At 38.5% G+C, this 26,167-nt stretch overlaps 1 protein-coding gene and 1 long non-coding RNA gene across 17 annotated transcripts in view; one reads left to right on the top strand and one right to left on the bottom strand.

Annotated features, from left to right (window-relative positions):
• LOC113681072 (GATA-binding factor 2) overlaps positions 1-16,340 on the bottom strand; it is a 20,476-nt gene extending 4,136 nt beyond the window's left edge. The window contains exons 1-5 of one of the 10 annotated variants that reach the window (XM_089192001.1): positions 16,179-16,340; positions 13,853-13,929; positions 13,560-13,624; positions 1,375-2,262; positions 454-602 (exon numbers count right to left, since the gene is read on the bottom strand). In XM_089192001.1, coding sequence (XP_089048127.1) covers positions 454-602; positions 1,375-2,236 — 1,011 coding nt within the window. In that variant the 5' untranslated portion in view covers positions 2,237-2,262; positions 13,560-13,624; positions 13,853-13,929; positions 16,179-16,340. Of the gene's footprint in view, positions 1-453; positions 603-1,374; positions 2,263-2,770; positions 3,005-5,402; positions 5,741-6,283; positions 6,496-11,102; positions 11,243-13,559; positions 13,625-13,852; positions 14,022-16,178 lie in introns of those variants that run through there. The other 9 variants (XM_027198138.2, XM_027198140.2, XM_027198133.2 and 6 more) reach the window with 9 other exon arrangements.
• Positions 6,396-26,167, top strand: LOC113681073 (uncharacterized). Of its 7 annotated transcripts, none has more exons than XR_016182429.1 (4): positions 6,396-6,533; positions 12,157-12,227; positions 13,395-13,513; positions 25,008-26,167. It is a non-coding gene; the product is annotated as an uncharacterized LOC113681073 (long non-coding RNA). The 7 variants fall into 7 exon arrangements; XR_016182431.1 differs by lacking the exon at positions 13,395-13,513 and adding an exon at positions 10,888-11,058 and having other exon boundaries at positions 6,434-6,533; XR_003447144.2 differs by lacking the exon at positions 13,395-13,513.

The raw sequence follows: 26,167 nt of genomic DNA, 5'->3' as shown, positions 1-26,167 counted from the left end.
GTACTTTACACATAATCTGGTCGTAAAAGAGCTCGATTTTAATAAGTGAAAAAGGACACGAAAGCTCTAATTGGCAAATTACGCATCGCCTTAAAATTTTAATCAAATCTCCCATGATGAAGAACTCTAAGATAAGTAAAATTAAAAATTTTCTAACCCTCAGAAAATTTCACATAGGCTTGCACGCGTCAAATTTCCCTCGTCTTTTGGTTAGCAATTAATTTCGAAAGCGCTTTGAGAATTTTCACACTCTTTTCTGTCAACGGTTGAAAATCTATCATGAAAATATCGGCCACCAAATCTGAGATGCGACAATTTGAAAATTAGCTTATTTTACTACCAACAAAATGAAGAGGTTTTGACTAGGACGCGCGCAAATTGTCATTAAAAAAAAAAAAAACTCATGTCTCCCTTTTCTCTTCTTTTTGCTGGAAAACACATCGCGCTACTCACCAATCTTCGTTTAGGTTTAATAAGCGGCCGGCTGGCTCCGTTCATTTTATGGTACAAACCACAGGCGTTGCACAAGTAATGACCGCCACCATCTCTCCGCCATAAAGGAGTTGAAGTAGCCCCACAGTTGACACATTCGCGCCCATCGGCTGATTTAGAAAGACGAAGAAGCCAAGATCAGTTGTCGAGCTTGACGAATTTCCGCGTTTCGAAGTTTTTCTACCCTCCTCTATGGTAACCACTCGCGAGAAATTAAAAAACGAACCGATCACTAAAACAAATATTGCACCAGGTTTTACATTTGTGCGCGTTTGGCCATATCAGATAGAATCGTGTTGCTCAGAGTAAACAGCTTTCCCCAAAGGTCATCCTTAAAGACAACATATAGTGTAATACTTCTCGTCCTCTTTGATCGGCTAAAACTTGTTAACTGTCTTACAAACAGCCGTTCCGTACAACAAAAGCTCCGTTCGCTTTGTGAAATATCAGGAATTCTACACGCGATCACGAAAGTCGAAAACGGAAGATGTAGCGAGAGTTTTGACGTTTGGCCCGTAATCTGTTGAAACTGTCCACCAAAAATTTGCGAAGTGGTTACCATACATAATCTGAACTACAGAGCATAAATACGAAAACGACAAATGTACATACATCATATGGTTATTAAAGAGTCTCTGAAAGCTGGAATGCCGCAAGTAGAAAAGTTTCAACTGTGAAAATTACCGCATTGTAATTAGATTTATTTAAGGGCATAATTAAAAGAGGTAGAGGCTAGAGCGAAATTTTGCGGAGAGGAAAAACTTCAACTCCCGCAGTTTTGTGGAAGGAAGTAACGCTAATCTCGCCGGGAAAGTGGCATTTTGGAGATAATTCGATTTTGGCGATTAATTTTTGTTTGCTCGGGTCTAAATCCTTACTAACCTGAATTCGATCGGCTCTTGGTTCTCGTTCTAGGAAAGTTTCTATTCGCCATTAGCCCGGGCAAACCAGGCAGTGGACCGAAAGAAGACATATTTAGCTCTGAGCCAACGTAATGTGGGAGAGCTTGTGAAGGATAACCTGCGAAAGGTGTTGTGTCAGGTCTCGGGGATACAAGCGGCATTCCGGCTTTCAAACGCGTCTTCTCTTCACTACCGTAGCTGAAAATTTCACTCCCAATGACTCCGCTCTCACCAGAGCTTTCCTTTGGCGGGGTAGGAGGGAAAGGGAACAAGTGCGCGGAGCTGTGAGACAACGACATGGAGCCTGAAACCGCCGAAGGTGGCATTGAAACAGGCACAGGACTCGGTCGATGTCCCTGCTGGAAGGAAGAACACCACACTGACGGTGGAGTTGCGGTGGAACACCCGTGCGACATCAGACCAGGAGCTGGCTTGCTCTCGATCCACTGGATCGGCGTGTGGAAGTGAGGACGACAAACCTGACCGGGAGGAACGCGTGCCGTTGGCAAGAACACCCGGCTACAGCTTCCTTGAGGCCCAGACTGGCTTTGAGGATCTTGAAAAGCTGTTGCACCGTGCGCAGCCATTTGGCACATTGACGGGCGATAGCTTCGGCCGCCAGAAGCGTACGGCCAATTTGTTGCGTTTCCCGAACTGTCGAGGTGGTGAAAGAAAACGTCGACCTCGTCTGGTGGAAGAAGTTGGTTCGTCTCAACCAAATTCATGTTGTTTGCTGCGCAGTTCGGGGCAGATGGCTGCATTCTCTCGCTTGCATGAGCGCTTTCGTGTTGCTGACTAACTGTCGGATGAATCCATCTATGTTCAGGAGTCACAGCTTCCATCTTCAAAGTGCCAACTCGCGAGAAACCTTCAAGAGAACAGAGGTGTTGCTTAAGGCAAATAGAACGCAAAACTGACAGTGAGGCGTATATTTCAATGGTTTAATAAGTCCTGTAACAATAACTACAGGAAATAATAGGTAAAAGGAATTTCATTGTCAAGGCATTATATTCAATGGGAAATTCGGCGAACGGTGCAAGACGTTAAGAAATAGCGTGCATCACCAAACGGAAGTCTCTATTCACAGTTTTTTACAAGTAAAATGAAGCCTACGCTACTTATCTGATGAACACACTCTAGAAATCTGTAGAAGCTATTCAAACAGATATGGAATTTCTCCAGGGCCCCTAACACACAAAAGGAGATCTCCAAAGCTGTAGGGAATGATGAGTGGGCAGATAAGGCGTTAAAATAAAGTGCGTGGCATTAGCTTTGTAAGGCATTAATGGTGCGCTACTTGATTTGTACGTGACGCGCAAGACAGTCTAAGAAAAGAGGGAAAAAATCTCCCAAGGGTCTAATTCCGTTGTGCGCACCTCGTGAGAAACCAGTCCTTCACACGTAGAGAGCCGTTCAAGAACCTGACGGTGTTTTGTAAATAGCTCACTGTTGAGTCTTATGGGTTAAACCCCGCAATGCGCAAGCTGAGATGTGGTGTCTGGTTAAATTCAAACATTATTTGAAAGGTTTTGTAAGCAAACCAGGTTGAAGTTCGCTCCCGCTTGGTCGGCGCCAACAAACCTGCTTGCATACACATTAAGAGTGACAGGTCAAGCTAAGAACCAATCAGATAGCGCGCCCGTTGACATTTTGTTAGATTCTCTTTTCCATTCAAAACTTCATTGGTACACAAATCAAACAATCAATTCTTCGGCTAAAGTGAGCTGCCAATCAAGCGGTTGGACGCCATGTAAAGTTTTCAAACAGTAAATTAGCGGCAATGTTTCACGTGCGCCCTGTTCAGCATCTAACACTCGTGACGGACGCGCGTTCTACGTTGATGGACGCGCGACTTCGCGATAGTGAGCTTTCTGCAAACTTTGCCAGGAAAAAAATACTCGACACACCGATGTATGATTTAAATTCTGACGTGGACCACTAAAGCACACTACTCTTCGAAGTCAGATTTAAATTTAGATCGGTAGTTATCGATGTAAAATCAACGTGTTTGACTGTATTTATTATCATCATATACTGTTCTTACAAGCGATAAATAATCTCATATTTGACGAGTTAAAATTAACGGCTCAGAGAGACGCATTAGGGATGGTTGAGTGGTTTTCCATGACGTCCCGAGAAAACGTCCCATTGAGTCTATTTGTCGAACCTATTTGGTCAACTAGAGTTCATCTGGTTGGGCATATCCGCCATTACGGATCAAAGAAAAACAACCTGGGTGCTTTGCTTTTCAACTAATTATTCAATGCCGCACGCTGATTGGCTACGGTGTTAAGTTCATTGTTAGGACAGGTGGAACGTGACCGCAAGATAAAACCGATAACAAAGATAAGCCCCACAAGGATTTTATTGCGTATTTCAAGGCTTGTTATCTGTGTAAATGTTTGCAGACGAAAACCTCTTTACGGATGATAGGAAATAAATTGAACTCTTAAAGCACTTTTTAGCTCCGGTCAGCCGTGTGATGGCTTTACCGCATCTCGGTACTAGTCGCCCCACGCTATCATCTGTACGTGGTGACCTTTCGCGCGAAGAATGAATAGAATGGCAATATAATTGGTCAGTGTTATCTGAGTTTTCAAACGTTCAACAATGTTGATGATTTGCGTGCGTGGCGATCACTTTCTACAGACAACTTGACGCTGGTTCGCAGCCTGTTTAAACGAGATCTCGACAACTCGAGACGAGGATCATGAACCGTTCCTCGACCTCCGGCGTAGCGTAGTTTTGGCCCATGACATTTAATATTGACAAAAAAATTCCTGTTTTAAAACCACTTCTTTAATCGTCGGTCAGATTCCTGCAGAGTTTGTATCTGTAGTAATGAAAATATTTATGCTTTCGTAATCATGAAGCAGCAGAAATTCGTAAACAAGTAATAAACATAATCGCTGTAATCACGACCGATTACCTAGACAGTACAAAGTTTGACCGGTCTGATAAGAAAGAATCGATCATGCAATTTACACTCTACAGTGAGAGTGTTTCAAATGTACAATGTTTACCGCAGGGATCGCTCTCGCGAAGTGATATTGCAATCCATAACTAGTAATATAACGGAAAAACTCGGGCCTCCTGGGAAAAAAATTCTTTTCTTCTAAATGCTGAATCATTAAAATTTCCTCGCCTCACCTGGAGATAGAACGAAATACAATCAAATCATAGACAGAATGTTTCGATGGTGTGGTTTATGGTAACATCCCACGTGCGAAGTGAGACTAACATGAAATCGACCCAAAGCACGCTATGCTTCAATAAATATAAGAAATTCTTTTTTACGTGATGTCCTTAAAAGTGCTCAAAATAGCCTCTATATTCCCCCTAGTATTCTTAGGTTATCAACATTTCAATTATTTCCCATTATAAGTCATAAATTTTTTAAGCTAAAACTCTTTAGGATAACAAGAAATAGAGATAACCCCTTTATGAAAAAGAATAATAGTTTTTGAAAGAAATTAGAGTATTTATTTCAACAAATGAGAGGCTTCGTTGTTGAAAAAACAAATTGGTCTGAGAGCACGAAAGCTATCCGGCCCTTAGAAAAAGTAGGTTCTTTTAAGATGGTATTAGAATTTAGTACATTTAATAAATCGCACGAGGAATTAAGCGTCCCTAAAATGAGTAAATTCATTTTATCACAATTAAGATCGAAAAATTGAATTACTTAGATGCGCGGAAGAAATAACTTTTTCATACATAATTGATGTTCGGTAAATTCGCACAACTGCTACTGTTACTGCGGTTTTTTCAATTAAACACAGCTTTCGCCTACCGACAAAAAAAAAAATCTCCCACTCCTTCATTTTAAAGGATTAAAACTGTTTGGTCCTCTATATATCCGAAATGAAGCTACGCAAAAAAAATAAGCCGTTTTCTGAAATGGAACTCTAACTGATGGATTTCTTATGTCATACTGGATTAATTTAGCTGAATGCCTGCGCCGTTGTACAGTTAGGACACTATCTAAATTAAAGAACATAAAACATTTACCAGGAAAAGGTGTTTGAAGGCTCTCAGGCAGAGTTTTGCCATAAAACATTGGACACAGACTCCCCAAGAAGCATGTTCCTTGGTTAACAGGCTCCGCAGACATGGTGAAGCGTTCCTTGTCTAGTTTTATCACTAGTTATGCACTCGCACTTAACTACAACGAGATGAGTGGTCGGCCGCTCATCCAAGATCGTGATGTAGACACGATAGCTAGTGTAGTTATATCTATTCTTACACATTGCTCGCGTCTAAATCCATAAAACACACATGCATCGCTTTGCTTAGTAAAGATAAGTCTAAAGAGTAACGGGGGTTATCAGTGTAATATTCCTATTTTTCTTTGTACAGGTTGGCGATGAAATCTTTTGTATAATCGCCAAAGGGCTTGATTGCATTGCTGATTTCTGAAAACACAACTGTTTATTACGTATTTCGCCGTCCTGTTTTGAAAATTTAATCCTAGCAAATTCTTCGCCTCCCAAAGCCGCCGCCCACAAAAAAAGAGAAAACCAAAAGGTTTCATTTTAACGTCGACGGTTCGCGGGTGTAAAATCCATAAAAGCAGGGTGATAATTTGAAAAGTTTTCGAAACAGGAAACTGCGTTTAGTTTTATCAGATGAAGGGGGCTGTCGTATCTTGCTCTCATACTGTGCAAGGGTCTTGTACAGTATCATTTGATCGCTAAAACAAGTCTTAATGTCCGTGATCGATTTTATATCTGGGGACCGAACAGAAGGGCTTTAAAAGCGCCCTCAACAGGGCCAACTGATAAAGCTTCAATCGTGATAAACTCGGATTAAATTCATAAAACGTCAAAACGTTTACGGTTCCAACGGACTCTCTATGGACGAGAAGGAGATAGCGGCGCTTTCGTACTTACGTGCTAATTTGTACTTGTCCATAGTGACACCAAACGTGTTGCGTAAAAACACGGAAAAACAGATCCTTTCCTGGGCCAAAACAAAGGTTGTAAAGTGATATATTTTTATAGCGCCACGACAACTTATACGTGTGCGATATATCGCTTGCACGCAGATGAATATCAAACGCTTTTGGATAGCTGGAGACGTTGTACATGTAGGAATTTTTGTGGCAAAAAAAACCATCTGTGACTAAATCAGTCAAATGCGGTAGGTAGCTTTGATTTTTCTTCTGTTGCTATGTTGGAGGGCTTTAGCTGTCTTCTGTTGGAAAGGGCAGGATATTCTTTATAATGAAATACAGGAAACGCTGTCTAGGGAAATTAGAAATATGCTGACAATATGAAAGAGCTAGTTGCAATGAAGCACGACCACAAGAATTCATACAAAGAAGTGCACTAAAAATTGCGGCGAAACAGCTTCAAAACACATTTACAAACCATCAAGAGAATTATTCTGATTAAATAATACGACATCGTAAGGCGAGTGCGAAAATTAGACCGATGATTAAAACATTTCAGAAAAATTTCTGGCTACTGTTTTCTCTTTCCGTTAGTGGGGTAAACTAAGTGTTAGAAAAATCCATCAACGTGTTCGCAAGTCGATAATTGTGACAGCAATCGAGAACAGACACTAAACAGAATTTATACCACACAAGTGAACAGTGAAGCATGGTTTATTTCAATTCAAACTGTTGAAATCCAGTTTACCGCATAAGGCAGCTGAGCAGCTTGCATTTTCGTGGGTTTTCCTTAGGCGTTTGATCTGGTTAGGCCAGTTTCTAATACTTGAAATAGGATTGCCTTAGTAAACCAAAAGTAACCAAACAGGAAATTCTTCCATTCTATTCGATTTTCGTCTGTTTCTATCTTTAGCTTGGTTTCAGTATCGAGGAAATAATCGGTTGCAATGACTTTTTAAGCTACATGTTTTATGTTGTTAATCTAAACCAAATATCCATTCTCTGATATTGAGTCGGTCCGAAACCATATATTGCGATTAAAAATAGATCGATGTCAAGAACTCCGTTTCTATGTCTGCGTGCAGAAATTCGATTTTAGCTTAGAAAGAAACTAATCTAGTCTCCCATTACTCAATATTGATATTGGTCGACAAAACTCTTAACTCAACCAACAAATCTCGCACACCAAAACAGAACCCTTATCTGCACGAAAAAACCAACAAAAGGTTAACCTAACAAAAACTAAGAGAAACACAAAAAACCGAGCGATAAATCTGCGTCGCGCGCTCCATTGACGCGCAAAATTTCCATAACAATGACAGAGGAGCTGGAGCAACTTGTAAAACGGAGAAGGCGTTTAATAAGATAATATTGGGCCGGATATATCTTACAACACAAATCACTGAGAAACGTTAAAATTTAACGTTAAAAGACGAAATTTTGCAATGAAATTCATGTTGTTGCTGTTGCTCTATCATAAATAGGAACTTCTTCGTGTTTTCGTGCGGTAAACGCCTGTTTTACGATCATTTTCTAAATGCAAATTTAGTTCTTGTGATCTCGTTGTGGGCATGTAAAATGCCTTATCAGTGATAACCAATTTACTAGTCCTTAAAACTCATCATTTCGCCTCAGAGGGGTTGAAAATTACAAAGCGGACCGACTTAAGGTGGTTAATGGCGTACATGAGAACCGGATTTCTCTTTAAGAGATTTCGTGATTGACAATCGGTCTCCTAGACACTTGAATTAGACCTACTTCACCGCGTTTCTAAACGCCTCTCGAAGAAGGATTACTTTATACAAGACATGTAAAGCAAGCCAATTCAGTCCTAAATGCCTTAAATGCGAGGCTCTCTTAAGGGGATAAGATACATTTCTCTCATCGAAGGAACTCGCAAAAACTCTTGAACTTTTGTTGAGAAAAGCAAAGTTGTTTGTTCAACAGGATGTTCCTTTGTCATTTGGAAAAAAAAATGTGAGAGCAAATAATCCTTTGTTTCCTAAGTAGGTAAATTCACTTAAATTAAGATTCCTAACTACAAATGAAGGAAGTAGTAATTACAGATACGGTATACGTTGCTAGTTCCTCGATGTCGCACTATCGAAAACCCGCTTTTCGTTGCCATCCGGTGGATACACGCTATTGCGTGATCTGTTTGCGCTAAAATTCAAAAAAACCTATTGTGTATAATTCGATAAAAATTACAACAAGTTTGCATGTTTCCTAATCGCCATACTGGGGACAAAGCTAGGATACCTAGAGCGAGCTCAAGAAAGCACAGTGGAGAACAGATACTCAACGAACTTTAATTAAGAGGTGTTTTCGGTTCAACACCGTTGAAGACGAGACATTCCCTCTAGAAACAGGGACATTGACGCGTGCTGAAGCCGCTCTAGAATAATAGATGTTTCTAAAACTAGTGATTCTGTTATCTTTTCAATTTGGTTAAATTTTAGGGCCGAATGACCCGGAACACTTCGCTCTATTGTTCTGTGACTACAACAGTTTTTAATTTATAAACGCGCTCACGAATGCGTAGCAAGGGCGTAGTATGGCAGTTTGGTCGAGAGCTAAGAAGCTTTTTTCGCAAGATTATCTTGTCCCCACGAGTCCGCTAGGCTACCTCTGAAAGCTGGCCCGTCAACTGCTCTCGAAGTAGCTAAAGTAGCGGTGTAAAATAGCATTTTTGGCTTAATGGGAAAATTCTTCAGGGGTCAGGGTGGCGACGTGGAGTCGGTTGTCGGTGTCTTTGATTTCTCAACACTATGATAACCTCCTCAACAGTTACAGTTTGTGCAGAGTGTGTCTTAGTTCCAGTACCAGAAGTTTATTTATTCTGCGCAACGCAACCAAAAACAAATCCCCTCTAGCTTTACCACAGATCAAATCTAGAGAGTTCACTCTCTCGAAATTAGGTTAAAGGGATGTGATCGTGGTCCGGTGCCGGAAATGCCAACGGGCTCTCGATATAGCAAGCCACGTTCCTCGGTCATACAGTACTTGCCTCAGCTGATGTGTCTCACGTCAGAGAACTAAAGCCTTGCTCAACTTATCAATCACTCTATCTAAAATCGATAATTGCATAATTATCACGCTTTTGGATCTACGCTTGATACTGAAAGATATGAATTTTTACCTACCAGGATTGTAATGTTTCTCTCGGTTTGATGTAAACTGGCTTGAAACAAGGATGCGACTCTCGTTGACGATATTTTTCTCCTGTTTGCTGTTTTCGCGAATCGCATCGCACCTTTAACCCGACCACATGGTGGAAAATGCACTGGTTTGCAGCTTAAAATTTATTGCCAAATAAGCGCGCTAAATAATTCATCTCGTGTCGTCTGTTCTGATTTCCCACCCTTTTAGCTTAAAATTCAATAACTCGGTGATTTGATGGTAATAATTGTTTATTCAAAGGGAGAGAAGGATAAATATTTCTCGATATTTGCACAAACGTGTGCTGATATGATTGTCACAAGTGAGAACATTTCCCTCCCACTTCATTGGCAAAAGTTATGAAAGCAAACCTTTCTTAGGAGCCGATTTGATAGGTTGTGAGCTATTATGCCTCTCATTCACGGGTTTTGTCGATCCATTAATTTTTGATAACTTTGGCTATCCACTCTCATTTCGCGACTAATTGAATCTTCGCAAACGCATTTTAAGTTTTTAGGAAGACGAATGAGTCGCTGTCAGAACCCCGCTTAGTTTTGGTCAATTCTGTGTTGTCAGTGTACTTGTATAATGGCTTAGCGACACAAGTTATCCGCATATCAATGGCAAAAGATAATACGGCTAATAATAACGACCTAAGTAACTTGTAGCAAACGGGGTAACAGATAATTGCTCAATCGAAAACCGAAACATTTTCCCGTCTAAGTTTAGCAACATAGGGCCAATCTATTTTCAACGTGAACTGGTTGGTTGTCACAACTGAATCTCAAAAGCTTCTCGCAATTAACTGAGCGTGGTTTTTCAATATTTGCGTGAAGCATCTGCCTGAATAAGTGAGGTAAAAAAGCTGTTTGAATAAAAATGAACGTAATTTTATAATGGCAACCCTTTTGTCCAGTGTGTGAATAATCTATGCATAAGTGATGAAGCAAGCCATCAAGTCTCACACATTTCTAATGGTTTGATAATAGGCTTTTGGCAAATTTCGTATTGAAACATCTGTTTTTTAACCTCGAAATTGTAAGGTGTTTCTAGAGAAATGTTTTTTCAGAAACCGAAAATTTACCAAGGAAAGAATTCGAACGTAGTTTGATTCAAAGCTGTGATCACCTTGGCTCGTAATAAAATCACAGTCTCTTACAAACTACATAAACTATCAGTTAGATACGAGTTTGAAAAGTCGACCAATTCAAGAAACGGAACTTAGATATTGGATTATCGACAGCACTTAACGATAAGGCGGGTGGGTTTTATTAATATTCTCCGAGAGTGATGTGTAGGTATTTACAGAAATCAGTTTGTTGTTTCGTTGAGCGAAGCTGCATCCTTATCGAGATAAACTCATCAACCTCCCGTTGTGATAGCGCAGATACAGCAATTTTCATTGATCAGCGTGATAAAACGAAGTCAAAATCTATCTTTCAGCGCTACAGGGAGCTTGTTCGTTCAAATTAGTGTGTACAGAAATCTGGCAGGAACTCGTTACTGCTCAATGCTGCGGTTCGTTGGATAGTCAGAGACCTTTGCTGCCTTGCAGTATAGAAATTGCTCAGATGAACACGCAAAAAACCTCACCACAAACCACCGAGGCGCAAGGTAATCCGATTAGATTTTGCTCAAGTAAAACAAAAGCTACTCACCTCGTCGGAGATTTATTTGTTCAGCGAGCTCCAGCGAGCGGTGACTTTTTCTCCTAGAGAAAGTACACTTTGAAAGCCAGAGCTAGTGTTACATGCTATTTATATGACTTCTGAGCTTCGGCGCCAATGGGGCGCCAAGCGAACCGGTCTAATTCACTGCTTTGTCTAACATACACATGCTTTGCTTTGCCGACTTCTAAGCACGCAAGATGTAGCTGAGATTTGTGCTAAATCAACCTATTTTCTAACTGCAATGTGTTAAGTTCGACCGAGCGAGTCACTGCATTTAGAGCGAATACCGCACAAGATGACGAAGGTTTAATCAAGTGTGACGGATTTGTGGTGTTCATATCCGCGCGAAGTGTTGGCGCCGAAATTGTGTATTGCGCTGGATACGCTATTTTGATTGAATCCATTCGTTAAGCAGGGCAAGAATTAACCGGCGTTGTACACACGGTATTTAATAGCTCTTAACTCGTGCATGAGTGTGGAGATTCGAAAGCCACAGTGAAACAAGCAATAAATTTCACACATTAATCTTTACAGTGAGCGTTACATGTCCCGGTGTGACCCGATTACGAACGGAAATTGAAAATTGTTCACGTTGACAGTACTCGAGGGTAGGTAAGTGAGACACGCAAGGAGAGGAAACCCAAAATTTAGCGTCAAATGACAAAAAAGAAGGCCCACTAATTTTTGGTTTAGAGGGAGTTGACAGACTGACGGTTTTTTTTCCTGGATATTGATCCTTGGGATGTGACGTACGTTTTATCCAGTTATTTTCTTTTTAAATCGATCCTTCCTGCTCTCTCTCGAGAAGGGAAAAATTAACATCATGGGATCAACTCTATAAAACCGAAATAACTGCAGCAAAAATTTTGATTGAAAAGCGCTGTTAAAATTAAATTACGAAACACAAGAAGGTGTGTTTTCTGTAATAATCGAGATACAAAGCCGCAAACAAGACATTTTTAACACGAGGATCGATTGAAAGACGTAAAAGTTTGTCACTTCAATAATTTCTTAAGTCATGTAGTGATTTATCTCTTTACAGGACAGCTAGGAAACTGAAGTATGACAACAGAAAAGACCGCCTTCATTCATTTCTGTTGAGGGTAACTGATGGTAAGGCTAATTATAAATACATTGTCAGTTTCTGACTAAATTCTTTGATCCCATCTGGCTCGTTCGGAGCCACAAATCTTGTTTCCGTATACAAATTCGCCCACCTATGGTGACTTAGAGCGAAAAAAAAGTTCCTCAATAAAAAACTGAATAATAACAAATTAATGAGCGTGTGCGGAATTTGTAAACACCGTATTTAGACTGAGCAAAAAAGCCAAGGCGGCCATGCTTCAAACATCTGCAGTACCGTACTACCAAAACTGAACGCATTAAAAAAACTGATCTGCGCTTCAATTTCGCTGCCGCCTTACTTCGTTTTCAACAAAAGCTGCGCTTGTAACGGGATCTCTTAATTTTGACATTGATATGTTGTATATTAGAAATTGTTTGAATTTCTGCCTCGTCTACCAAGACTTTTGACGCCAATGGGTTATTTTGTGAATTGGTTGCTATACATCCCGCAAAAGGCGGGGTTTAGTGTCTTCTGGAAAGTTCTAAATGTCCTACACGAAAACCTAAAACGGGATATGTTACGCTAGTTCTCTTCAATTGCAAAAAATTATGATAAATGGCAATTTTACGCGCGACAATTAAACCATTTACAATGCGTAGGCCTTACTGATGCGTCTTTTTAGAACAAAGTTTCCTTTAGTTCGTTTACAATGATTTCAGGCCTTGAATTACGCAGATGATGAATTGAAAACCACACGCCTAGCAGATTTCATCCCTTTTTCTACATAAACTGGGATCACATTTGAAAGAGAACAACGAGCAAGCTTGTACCATCGCAATATCTCGCTTCATCAAGCATCTTGCTAGCATTCGACGAGATGACCATTGAAATTTAGAATTGACTGAGAGGACGTAATCATCTACATACGATAACTCTTAGCTTTCATAAATTATTGAATTTAAAAATATGTTAAGGTTATCTCTGTTTGCAGGATGGAAATAATCCTCCCTAATACAGTTACTCCTTCTTCCTTCAAACTACAGTCTACTCCGTACTCATTTGTTGACGAAATAAATGTTACGAAATTCGTATCAGCTCTTAGCTGCAACATCGCCTATCCGTTAGAGGAAAAGGCCTCTTAAATATATATTTCCTAATTCTGCCCACCACGTACATTCTCTCATATCGTAAACATTTCTTTCTTTCCTTTCCAGAATTCTCAACCATGTTTCACATGGACAGTCGGCAAAAATTCCGCGCAATTTGGTGTCATTACACTAAAACAACAAACTACATCCTAAGAGCGCCTTTGGGTTTATCTAAGATTTGAAAGGTAGATATTTAAGCTTAAGTTTCATAACAGAAATCTAGAATCTCACCTCAGGAAAGATTAGAAGGTTTCGTGAATGATTTAGTTTATCTTTGAAGCTGATGTCTCCGACTCCTGGGTATACAAAATTCAAGTGTTTGCGCTTACGAGTTTAATAAGGTGATAGGTGTCAGAGAACAGTTTTGATTTGCGGAAAAAGACCTGAAAGGTCACCTAAACGAAAAAGTGATCTCATAAACAAGGAACGCATTCAAAACTTGCCTAAGTAAAGAGAAATAAATTGGACGATCTTAAGTCCGAGAAAAATTGAAAAAACAGCAAAAACTTTATCCAAATGCTTACCGTGTTGTAGACGATGGGAAAGATAATCGAGACTTCTTGTTTTGCCCTTGTGATATTCGCGTTCAGAGTGGTTCAGTCTAAAATATGGCGAGATTCGATTAACTGAGGGGAATTGAAATATTCTGCCTATATTTATAAAACATATTAACCACATAACATAATGGGACTGGTTTCACATGCATGGCTGCTCGACCAATCTCCCGCGCGCGTTGTGGAGCTGCGCGAGCGATCCGCCCACGTGACAAACTTCGTGGAAGCAGATGTACTACATCGGTCAGTTGCGTATGAATTGAAAGATCAAAGTGACCCTGTTTTCTTTGTGATAAAAATAAAACGGAGGCATCACTCTGAGAAAATGGAAAATTAAAGAGTCTTTTAAGACATGAAAGAACACAGTTTACGTCGCAAACGGCTTTTCGTAATTAATTAAAAAGATTTCTTCGCTGCATGGGTTCGTTGGCAGCACCGACCAGTTTGCGTGTCAGAAATAAACTTGCGTGCTCAGAATGACAGTGGCTTTTACTGGACTTGCACGTTAACTGTATTTAGTGTCAGATTTCATAGGATTAAGCATTAAAATTTAACCTGTACACGACCTTTGTTCAGTAAGAGTATTACGCATGCTGGCTGTATTGGAAATATTTTAGGGGTAAATGTTTATACCAACAAAACCTGCCGGTAAAACTGAAGCTCACCTCGAAGACAGAGTCTCTTTAATATTAAATTTTTTTGAATATCAATCCACCTTCTCAAGAAGATGTTATTAAAACGATTTACCTTTGTGAAATAGTGTCAACTAATGGAGATATAAAGATATTTTAGTTTATTCATCGAAAGGTATGTGAATCAAATTAGAATCTTGTTTTGCAGTCACTCAAAGAATCTATAATAGTGTTAAATTGAAGAATTATTCCTCTTCAAAAAAACACAAATCTGCCATTTTGTCGCATGAAACGTAATAACCTTGTTAATGCTGGATTTTTCGTTGTAACACTTCTGGGATAACTGTTTCTTACTTAAGAAAATACATATCCTGAATACCGGAGAAAACAAGATGGCCCATATCTCCGTAGATTTCGTCGTTTGCTAAATATTGTATCTATGAATAAAGAAGGAGAAAAACGTTCCGTCGAACACAATTAACGAGAAATTAATAGTGTTGAAAAATTACCTCAAAATTTAAACAGGGTTTTCTATTCAAAATATGGATTAAAATCTTTATGGATAACCTGCTTGAGTACTTTAAGATCGACACCGCGTCTAGTGCGAGCGATTTTTAAGTGTGAAGTAAATTCCGACGAAATCGGAAGGGGTGCGTTTTTTGGAGTTTGCCAAATAAAACGATAAAAAGCCTCTCTTCTGAGTCTGGTGAATCAATGCCTGTCAATAGTTTTGAAAAGAGAAGGTACGGTTAGGAGGGAAAGCAGTATCGAGATATACAGTTGTTTGGAAATAACAATAACAAACCAAGAAAATAAGTACATAAGGTGACAAAAATTCTCGCTCAGGAAGCCAGCGAGATCCTAAGCTTTCCTCTCAGAGACCATAAGAGGATCAGATACGTAAAACCCAAAAATATAATCCTCTGGGTTTCTCTGGCAATCAGATCAATGCATATAAAACACGAATAAAGTTAACAAGTGAGGTTTAATTATGAGATAAAACTCTTCGGCTTTTACATGCTGTTTTTTCAAGGGTCTACACCATAAAATCACGATATGTTTGGGAACTTTGGAAGAGAATCGAAAAAAGCCAACATATGACAAAGCAGTCTCGATGGAAAAAAAAAGTTATGAAACTTGCCCTGTGAAACATGTTTGGGTTTTAAAATGAAGTTTCTTTCTACCTACCAATGTCTCGCTGCGATATGACGATGGCAAGACTTAAGCTATCGACAGAGATTTAAATAAAACAACATAGGTACGAACTAACTATAAATTTGTCAATAATTTATCGTGATCGCGCTTTGAAAAACCTATCTCCAAAAAAATATATCGCGAGATGTCTTCGCAAAACATTTAATCAGTTATGTAGATATTCCAATTTTAAAGTCCTATATTGAGGTAATATTTTTCACTAAATTCATGCCTTCTTTATCGATAAGATGTCTATTATGAAACTTAAGTTTAAGTTTTGTGGAGAAAACTTGTGATGTATTTGAGATATATGTTCAGTACTAAAAATGCAGGGACATGAGGAATCGAAAGATCTGTCTATATTGTCCAAAATCTTTAAAGGGACAGCTGTAGTGACAGACATTCATTTTATCAAGGAAAATACAACGAGGATAATGAAAGAGAGAAAAAAAATTGAAAAAAAATCCCACCTTCTCTATCTTGGACAGTCCACAGGAATCAAGGATTTGGAAAATTTTAGATGAACAGCTAGTCTTCTGGGATCGACTGGATTGAATCGGTAAAGCGATTGAAAACTCTATTTAAGGAAGTTTTTCTTCTTTTTAATAACCGACCACTCTTGAGCTATTTCAATAATCGAGACGGTATCAGCACTTTTTTGCATGATCTTTAATTTGTTTATATCAGAGACTAGGGTGCGGCAGTAAAGTACAGGGATTTGAATTAAAACTATGAAAACACAGTCTCGGCCCAATTTATTTATTTTATTTTTCCCCCTTACCATTGCCGCATTAGTTTCTAATAGGAAAGAATCAGTTGAATACATAAACATTAGTGCAAAGAATAACTAGACAAAAAGCGGTGATTTGAATCGAATGAGATTTTCATTAATCAACGGGAAACGTTCGCCACTGTCAACAGAGAGGCAATCTCATTGTGTCTTGATAACGATCACATCATACATATTTCATGTAGGAAACACATTTTCAAAAACCCTGCCAAGCCTAGATTTTTCACTCTGATACGTTGTGTTTTGGTTTGTTAGGTGCACTTTGCATAAACAGTTCGGCTGCCGAGTTCCAACTTCCGTTGACAAGCATTTTGGAAGATCTTCAATCGCTCCGGCGTAAAAGCGATCTCTATCAATTGATCTTTTATCTTCGCTTTTTTAAAGTTTTCATCTCGAGAGGAGATGAAAATTGAGAAACCTAATATCACGTTTGTTTCCTGTTTTCTTTTTGAAACTTTTCCCTTAATCTGATGTCTCAAACTCAAGTAAGAATGGCCCCACCATTGTACCTTTCTTCAAGTAAACCGAACGGGAAAAATCTTCGAATTAAAGCAAGGAATGACCTTAGTAGCTGCTTCAGTAGAAGTAACTCTATCGATGAAAAATGTCCCATTACCCAAACATTAATAACTTCTTTAACCATTCTTTTCAAGAATCAAAACTGGCTTTCCCTGTCATCAGTGTCAAAAATCTTATCGGTCGAAACCTGACATTCGACATTAAAATATTGAAAGAAAAATCAGAGGGAATCGGGAGCCTTCGTTATAATTTAACAAAAATTCTTCTTCAGGGTTCGAATTTCATTTCTTTCCTCGGTAAAAGTTTTAGCTCTGTATACCTAATTCAATTTTTTACCTCGCCACATGTACATCATTCAGAAAATATTTTTCTCACGAAAACTGCCGTGTCGTTATTCACTGATCTCGGTCAATAGTCTAATCACAGACACGTATCTCTCACTTTAAGTGGCTCTTCTAACACTTTCATCAGTGTCATGAAATATCTGACTTGGAAAAGATATTAACAAATGGTGTTCCCGAAAATTGCGAGTGAAAACTGATCTTCTCGAGAGTTATTTTCACAAGGTGTTTCTCCCTTAATCGAATTGCGCAATCTTCACGCGGTATCACGCGTGAAAATGCGACATGACACACCACGGTTTTAACGCACGTTTTTAATCACTTACACGATCTCATGTTTATTCGCTATGTTCGTGAAATTTCTATAACTTTTGGGTGCTAGCTTAAGCCTGGATGAAAGCAAACTTAACATAACTTGCTCATTTTCCAAATCTTCGTGAAGAAAATTTCACACGATGTAATCACTATTGTGAACAACGACTAGGCAGGCATCTCGCTGTCTGAAAAGTTTTCCTTCAACCTTACTTTCCAAAAATTTGTATTTAACAGGGTTTTCGCGCCCCCTTGAAGCAAAAAAGTATATTTGCCTTAGCCACTACAGAGATTTGTAATTAGGGGTAAAAATTCAATTTAAGAATCTTTTGAAAAAATTAAATTTTTTCAGAAAGTAACCGAAAGAAAAACAAAAGTCACTAAAATTGTACCTATCGTCATTCGATAGGTAAATGAGCTTTCCGTAACAGCTCGCCTGAAGGAATAATATTCAGAATGTGCGGGTCTTTTTCGAGATAAAATCTCTTTCACTGCTTAACTACAAGCGCATACAATAATTTACAGAGAATCACGGAAGGTATAACTTTAAAACTCAATTAAGATGCGAAATTGAAAGAAAATAAAGTTAAAGTAACATTGATTTCTACTCGCAGATGGCGAAAATGCCGAAAAAATCTCTCAGCGAAAATTGCGTTGTCTTTATCAACTCTTGAATTCTAAGGGCATGAAAAAAAGTTGCTGAGAAGAATTTATTTAAACTTTTTAAATAACTTGAGGTGAACGAAGAAACTTTCATGAAACAGTTATATTCATCGATGTAAAATAACCTACGAGGGAAGTAGTAGTGTTCTTTGAGAAAGAGAAACGTGTCCAGTTTCGATCAAAAAAAATTCATAAGTGCATTGAATCAGTAAAGAACTATTATTTTAACTCCCTCTATATAATCATATCTTGGTGAAAAACTGATAAACTTTTCAAACCAAAACAAAAATACCTGTTTTTGCAACACACCCTTGCACTGAACAAAGTCGAAAATTTAATAACCTTTTCTAGCAGCTCGCTAGTAGAATTATATTAACACATTTTTTTAGGTGTAGCAAGCTTTCCCACGCTATCTAATTAACTAGAAAGTCACTCCTGAATTGGCGTAAACTGATACAAACTTTCTCTCATTTTGACCCCATATTTACAACACAAGTTTTTTTTCGAGGCAAGACCACATCCTAAGTGACAACTTGCCATTAGTTAGACAAAACATAAAACCGCGTTCAGAATATTTTCTAACTTGGCAGAGGCAAGCCATTAATTAAAACAACAAATAAAGATTACCAGGTCTGAATCAATATTTTCAGAAAACTTTAAAGGAAAAAAATGCTTCGGAATTTGGTGGAAGGGGCAAGCTCATCGGATGGCTTTGAAAAACTTGTTTACTGTTGAACTGGTTAGTAAATATCGGTTGTATCGCACAGATACGTGGGAAATTCTGTTCAGGTCCACTATGTTTGATAACTAATAACATTGTGGGCGAAATTAAAAACATTCTTTCTGGCTTGGGGCAAGGTAAAAATATGTAGGAGCGGAAATCCAGAAAAAACAAAAGATCTGCGTGATTACGCATTTCCTTTGGCATGAAACAAACCTTGTTTTTAGCGCAAGACCACAAGGCACCTTTTTCCAGAAAAAAATCCGTCATCTTGTCGGTTCAAATTGATAATCATATCTACCCTAGTTACGATTGTTAATTAAGGAAACTACAAATGTTTCAAATAACTCAAGAGCAAACCACAAAAAAACTAACGTGGGCAGGAGTTAAGTGCATTTGGTTTGAATTTCAGTGTGTCAGCCAAGACCTTGAGCTATTTCAGTTGTGAGAAGCTACTAGCATTATTTCCTTCATCAGTTGATGAATTCTCATATTCTCTCTACTTGTCTACCGAAAAGCACTGAAAAGCACTCGTAATAAAGTAACAAGATTTTGAAATTTGAAAACACCGTGGAGTCAAAGGTTTAACGGTACGTGCCACGATGGTTGTTTTTAGGTCGCGACGGTATCGAAGCTAAACTTTTCCGCCTTTGTTGTCTAGAACTAAATTATGATTTACCAAACGTTAGGTAAAGAGAAGAGGTATGATAAATGATTTCTGCCTGAGTGGTAAACAGTTGATGTCGGTTTTTAAGGTAAAAATGTCTGGTTCGGTCATCTACGACTGACAATGTTACCAAAGAGTTTTAATTGATACAGTAGAACCTCCCTTAGTCTATTCACTCCAACTTTCTAACAACTCGGTCCAATTTACTTTCTGGTGTCTCCAGTGACTCAACTTTGTTTTTAAGTACTAGAAATACGAATTAGCAGTGTATTTTTTGGATAAAATGTAAGTTCATGAAAAACAGTGAGCGATGAGTTGACAATTAGTTGAAGTACTGCTTCCCGTCATGTGCATCAAATTTTCCTGTGTTACACGTGAAAATATTCACAGCTGATGAGTCGGTCCAGCATTCAAAGTTTCAAATAGTATTGCCATTTATCTGATTAAATCGAGATGTTCTTTTAAGGCGCCGATTGTGACACAATAGAACATTGGCACATTCCCATAATCGCTTCAAGGTGTTGAGACTTTGTGACGATAAGCTGAGACGGTTGTGAAATCAATATTTGGCGGTTACAGCGACATACTGCCAGGATCATCTGATTTTGGCCTGTACTTAACCCCGACTAAACGAAAGAGACTCGCAGAAACTCTGACAAGTTTAAGGATTCTCTTAGAAGTAAACACACTAAATGACTGTCTAAATCTTTGAAAGAGAGGATTTCTGTTCCTAAATCGCTGCAGAAATTGTTGACTTGACAAAACATTGCCAATTTCTGCCATTTTTGTCGTCGGACCAGTAAAAAAGCAGGATATACACAATTCAGCGTGCTCTATTACTAGACAAAAAGCCCAATTTTTTTTCCAGGGTGCCCTTTGATAATCGCACAATTAAAAAATCATTTCAAGATGAAATAATTTTTGAAATATTTTTGGGAAGGTGTTTCTTCATTGAGAAATAAATGTATCATTTATTTCCTTTTTTATTGATTCTGGGGTTCAGGTGTAAAAAAATGTAAACGAAATTGAAATGAAAAACTTTTGACAAAACGAGTAGAATTATGTGCAAGCCTTGTGACATTGTAAGTGTCTTCACTAGTGAAGATCATAACATAGTGGCATGGGCTAGCAATCGAGGTATGGTCACACGCTATCCAAGACACGATAGTTCAACAAAAACTGCTGGAATTAAACAATAAGCTGAAATAAAGTTAGAGTTGACTGGCAGAGACCATCAGACTAAAGCTGATACACAAATGTTTCACGGTTTAGCAAGAACGTTTCCTGCTACAAAAGCGCAGGTATAAAAAAAAACAACATTCGAGATATAGCTAAATGTAAACGTTTTAGACAATCAAGAAAATCCAAAGCGGACGTTTGTCTAAGTTATTCGTCAAACCATCTGGAATAAAGAGTAAGTTACTCACAGTTCTTCACTTTTTGCTTTCTGTTTGGCTATCCTTAATGTGTTTGTGGCGTGTTGAAGTTAAGAATTTGGATCTCATGTATATGCTCTTTCTTAGCTGTTTGTAACAAAACAAAGTTGGAAAACACTTTCAGACCCAGCTGTTGTTAGGCTAAAATAAGTTTTTTTACTTTTCTAGTAAACAGCTGTCCCACGAATGGCATTTAGTTCTTTTTATAAAAATAATAATAATGATAATCGTTATTTCTATAGTGCCATTTCTACTGATTTACCAATTGTGTTTAACACAGTTGCTAAGAAATATATAAAAATTGCATCATAAGCTACGATTTGTTAACAAACAAGTCTGAGGAGAGAAAAATCTAAAAGGAACGACTGAATAAAAAGTTCTTTACTGTAAAAAAAGAACTTAGGCATGCTGTAGTTCTTAGTTGGTGTGCTAATTTGTTCCATGGTGAGCGAGCAATAAATGAAAAGGTGGGCTTTCCATAGGACTCAAGATTATACTTAGGGGCTACTACCATTTTACTATTTCCACGACACTTTACCTAAAGCGACTACAATGTATGTATAACTTGTCAAAATGTATATGGAGAATCGGTTCTCGGCCGGGATGGTGTCATGATCCAACCCGCCCCATTTCCCCTATTTCTCGGTCGTGAACATGAAGGGGGTTAATTTTAGGATCTTTGAAAATTCATTAAACTAAAATAGATGCGACATTAAGTTTTTCGACTTTGTTAACAGTAAGACAAGGAGATTTATTTTGTCTTAAAAAAATTTTGAGGTTGGCGGCACTTTAAGAAAGATTTATTTTATTTAACAAATGAATCTGTCAGTTTATGGGCCCTCAGTTTTTTAGGGTCTCAATGGTCTTTACCCTTAACACCCTAACATCAGAATCCATATCTCTTCACTCTTTATACAAATTCATCGGTACTGACGAAGAGAATTTGTTCAACAATCAAGATTTTCTTGGGTTGGTAATCGTTTCTGTTATTCTCATGATCTTGATGAATGATTCAGCAATATTATAGAGAGGAGAAATTAGATTTCGGTCAATCCTAGGGTTTAAAGGGTGAACCGTTAGCAGTAAAACGGCCAAAACAAGTAACCGTTAAGCGTAAATACTAACAAATTTTAACCGTTAGTCGCAAAAAAGCTAACCGGGAAATCTTTTCGGCTTTTTTATAATCATAGACATCGAAGAAAGTTGACCGTTAGCCGCAAAAAAGTTAAAACCTTTTCTTTGTATCACAGAGGAAGTTAACCGTTAGCCGTAAAATGATCCAAATTTTAACCGTTAACCGTAAAAGCCATCATCCCATTGAGATCCTTGTTTTTCGCAGATAACATCGGAGGCTTTTTGAAGGCGAGCTCGGTTCTGCAACCCGGAGCTATATTTATCTATCGTAATACCTATTTCTAGGGGAGAATTGGTCAAGACGATCGATTTCAGAAAGGTCACGGTTACTGGGAGGTGCTGACGTGCATGTCAAAAGGTTGTTCCATGTCGATGTTTACAGCTGGACTTTTACGCTTACAATGTAAAGCGTATTGTTAGTTTGTTTTGCTATTTTGTATACGGCTATTCATTGCTGTGCCTACTTAGCGTAATAACTTTTTTTTAAAGGTTGTAATGCAGTAACAACTGCAAATGAGTGGCTCTATGAGGTCATCAAAGGTCATGACTGTCATTTTAATGTATAACGCTAGAAAATTAATGCTCTTTACCTCAGATAAATTTCAGGCCTGTTGCCTGAGAGGTAGATAATACTAGATATCATCTAATAAGTCGGAGACTTCACCACAGATTTCTTCGTGGTAAATTTTTCCGCGATTGCCAACGAAGACAGAGTTAAGTATGACAGTAAAACAAATTTGGAAGGACTTGTTTGAAAATGGATATGAAAACGTGAAGCGTCAGTAAATCGTGCACGTAGCGTGGGAATGGGTACGATAAAAATGGTTAACGATAGTGGGCGAGGCAGTAACGCGTAAATTCGGGCCCATTCCACAGATCGGTGGTTTTCCTTTGAGTAAACAGAACGGGAAGTCTCTTGTTTTTTTGGCCAAGTTGTTTATTGTGTATATATTTTTCCTTTATTGCTATGATTTAATAAGATTTCCTTTCATAATAAAAATGTTATTTCTTCATCCATCTGTAACGTTTGCGAAAAATCACTGAATTGGATATCACTTTATTCGGACACAGAAGACGACAACAGATTCTTGCACCATGCTTTTTATGAAGAAATTCAGTTACTAAGATTCACGGGATTTGTAAAAGTTTCTGATAGTCTTCTAAACTGTGCCTGACCTTTTAAGGCTTTTTGAACAATAAGGATAAGCCAACGTAAAAGGTATAATATGCAGAATACTGACTTGACCTAAAGCTCTGTTGTGAATGTGAATACCAGTTCTCATGAACGATAGTATTTCCAGATCAGTGTCAGAATCTAACTGCGCATCTACCCCTCCCATAACTCAACATTAACCCTAAGTTGTAATCAGTGGGCTGTTGTTGGGTTAGGGGAAGGGGTGGTCGCGCAGTTGCTCGGATGCTGACATTGATCCGTGTTTTCCTTACTGTACAGCTGGTGATCCGCAGGATCAATTAAAAAAAAAAGTAATTTCAAAATATGTAGGATTCAGAGCAAAAACAAAGGCAGATTTGCTGATCTTATTAGGTTAAAACTTCCTCCAAGTTTGACTCATTTTATCTTTCTGGCATCCTCACCATCGAAGGAAAAAATTTCCTTTTTTCAAATGATCGTTATATTTTCTATACTGAGCACTGGGATGAGCGATATCATAAACAGTGAGGTGTCACAGATCGGAATCCTTTTGAGTGTGGCGTCGGAAAAATAAAGGAAATTAAAAATAGAGAAAAAAATTTATGCTTTGGCCCTTTACACCCTAACATCAGTATGCATATTCTCCAAACTGTTCTTGATAATTTTCTTAAAGTGCTTACAAGGAGAATTTGTTTAAGCTTCTAAATTGGGGATCATTCTTGTGACTTTGATGTTTGATTCAGGGTTGATATTGTAAGGAGAAATTAGATGTTAGTCACTCAAAGGGATCAAAGGGTCAACAGGGACCTTGAATAAATCTTGTTGTCCAAAGCAATGCACAAAAATTAGGTTTCTTGTCATAAACAGCGCTAGCGTTTTCAGCGTTATGCTCATCTTTATTTTGCGAAAGAACGCCTCTTATATGTTGATCAAAATATCTGAATATCATTTTTCGTATATCTAACCATTACCCTACATGCTTGCTAAACTGAAGCGGAAAGGACACTTTTTAAGTTATTTTTTACTCTTTCGGCTCGGATATAACGAGATGAATTTTCTAGCCCTGAAATACTCATATTGATGCAGCATAGGAGGTCAGGATGAGCTAAACCTCTCTGCGCGCTTTCACCAATTTGGAAGTTCTCTTTCATGGTGAGTCCATCAAGTAGAAACATGTCATGTTGGCATGTGTACTCAGAGAACTTTGAAGACAAGTGACTAATGCCCGGTGTTCACTCGGTTTCAGAAACTAAACGTGCTTAGTTTAGCGCTTTCTCTATCATTTATACATGTATAGGAGTAAGGGAGTGGGAAAGTGTCCGTGGACAAACCGGTCAGCGGTGCGTACAAAAATCATGTTATAACAAGAAGTGAGAAATGGGAAGTGGAAACTGAGGAATTGGAAGTGAAAATTAAGGAATGGTGAATAATGAATTGGAAATAGGGAGAGGAAGTGGGAGTTGGGAATGAGAAAATAATTTTGATCGATTGTTTATAGTACGGAATGCATTCTCTTCAGTCTGTGATTATCGATATTCATGTTTTTTTTTTTTTACTTTCTAGGTAAAAGTGAAAGAGACGGAAAAAATCCATGAGTTCAAGACTGCTACTCGACACCTGAGAGAAAGGACTCGGTTCCCTCTGCTGTTAAAACAGCCGGAAAATATGCAAGGATGTGGTCAAAGGCATTTAAATGTTCGAAAAAAGCAAAAAAAAAACCTTGTCCTTCCTGGAGGAAAATAAAACCAAAGGAAAATCAGCAAATATGATACAGTTTAAGTCACGTGATAAAGCACGTATCAAACACGACAAGGCTCGGCTAAGATGATCTCATGCAACTTTCGTGCGCTTAGATCGGCCTCAACGAGATCGCTTAAGACTTTTGGCCTTTTTTTTTGACAGTTACACCACGGAGTTCGATTTTGGAGAAGGTTCCACTCAAAGAGACGCTTAGATCTCAACCTTTTTATCATGGACGAGTGTCTGTTAAAGGAATGGTCCTTAGTTATCGCCTGTGGGGGTAGGGGGTATCAGAGGATTTTGGTTGTTTCAGGATAAAATTTACCTGATCCCTTTAAGAGGCTCTGTAATATTCTTATGACCCTCCCTCCCCTCCCCTCCCCTTCATTGGTGGGTAATCAGCAATCAACTTTCTACCGTCCCCTCCCCCTTTATACTCTGTCGGAGACGACTGACCCCCTCTGTCTGAAAACTATGTGATCCCGCCAAAATTGTCCACTCCCTGACCCCCCCCCCCCCGACGATAAATATGACTGGCCCCGTAACAATTCATTATTTACCTACGTGAAGTCATTTAAGGTTGGAAATTGACTTTGACATTGTTTTAATATTTGTGTGAAAATGTTTCTACAGATTTTATTTACAATAAGCTTTAACTAATCGACATCTCATAACAACGTGTTAGCGGTATTCCATTATGTAAACATTCCAGAAGAAATTGAGATAATAGAACCTCAAAGGTTTGTTGATTTATTTATCCAGAAAACACTTGGCAATTATGTTGTACACCAAGCCTTTTATGATGGAATGTTTTCCTTTGTTTGCTCAATCGAGGATGATATCAGGCTACTTGAAGTGTGCAGCATCAACTGCTCTCGCGACGAAGGATAAATCTCTTCGTCAAGAAATTATTGTCCTAAGGACGATTGCTTAAATAAGATTGATATCAGACTAACGAGAAATAAAAATCAGTATAATCACTA

The sequence above is a fragment of the Pocillopora damicornis genome, chromosome 13 (assembly GCF_964200805.1).
Source record: "Pocillopora damicornis chromosome 13, jaPocDami1.2, whole genome shotgun sequence".
Classification (NCBI taxonomy): Eukaryota; Metazoa; Cnidaria; class Anthozoa; order Scleractinia; family Pocilloporidae; genus Pocillopora; species Pocillopora damicornis.
Note: the sequence above shows the minus strand (reverse complement) of the source record. Positions and strands in the feature narration are given on the sequence as shown.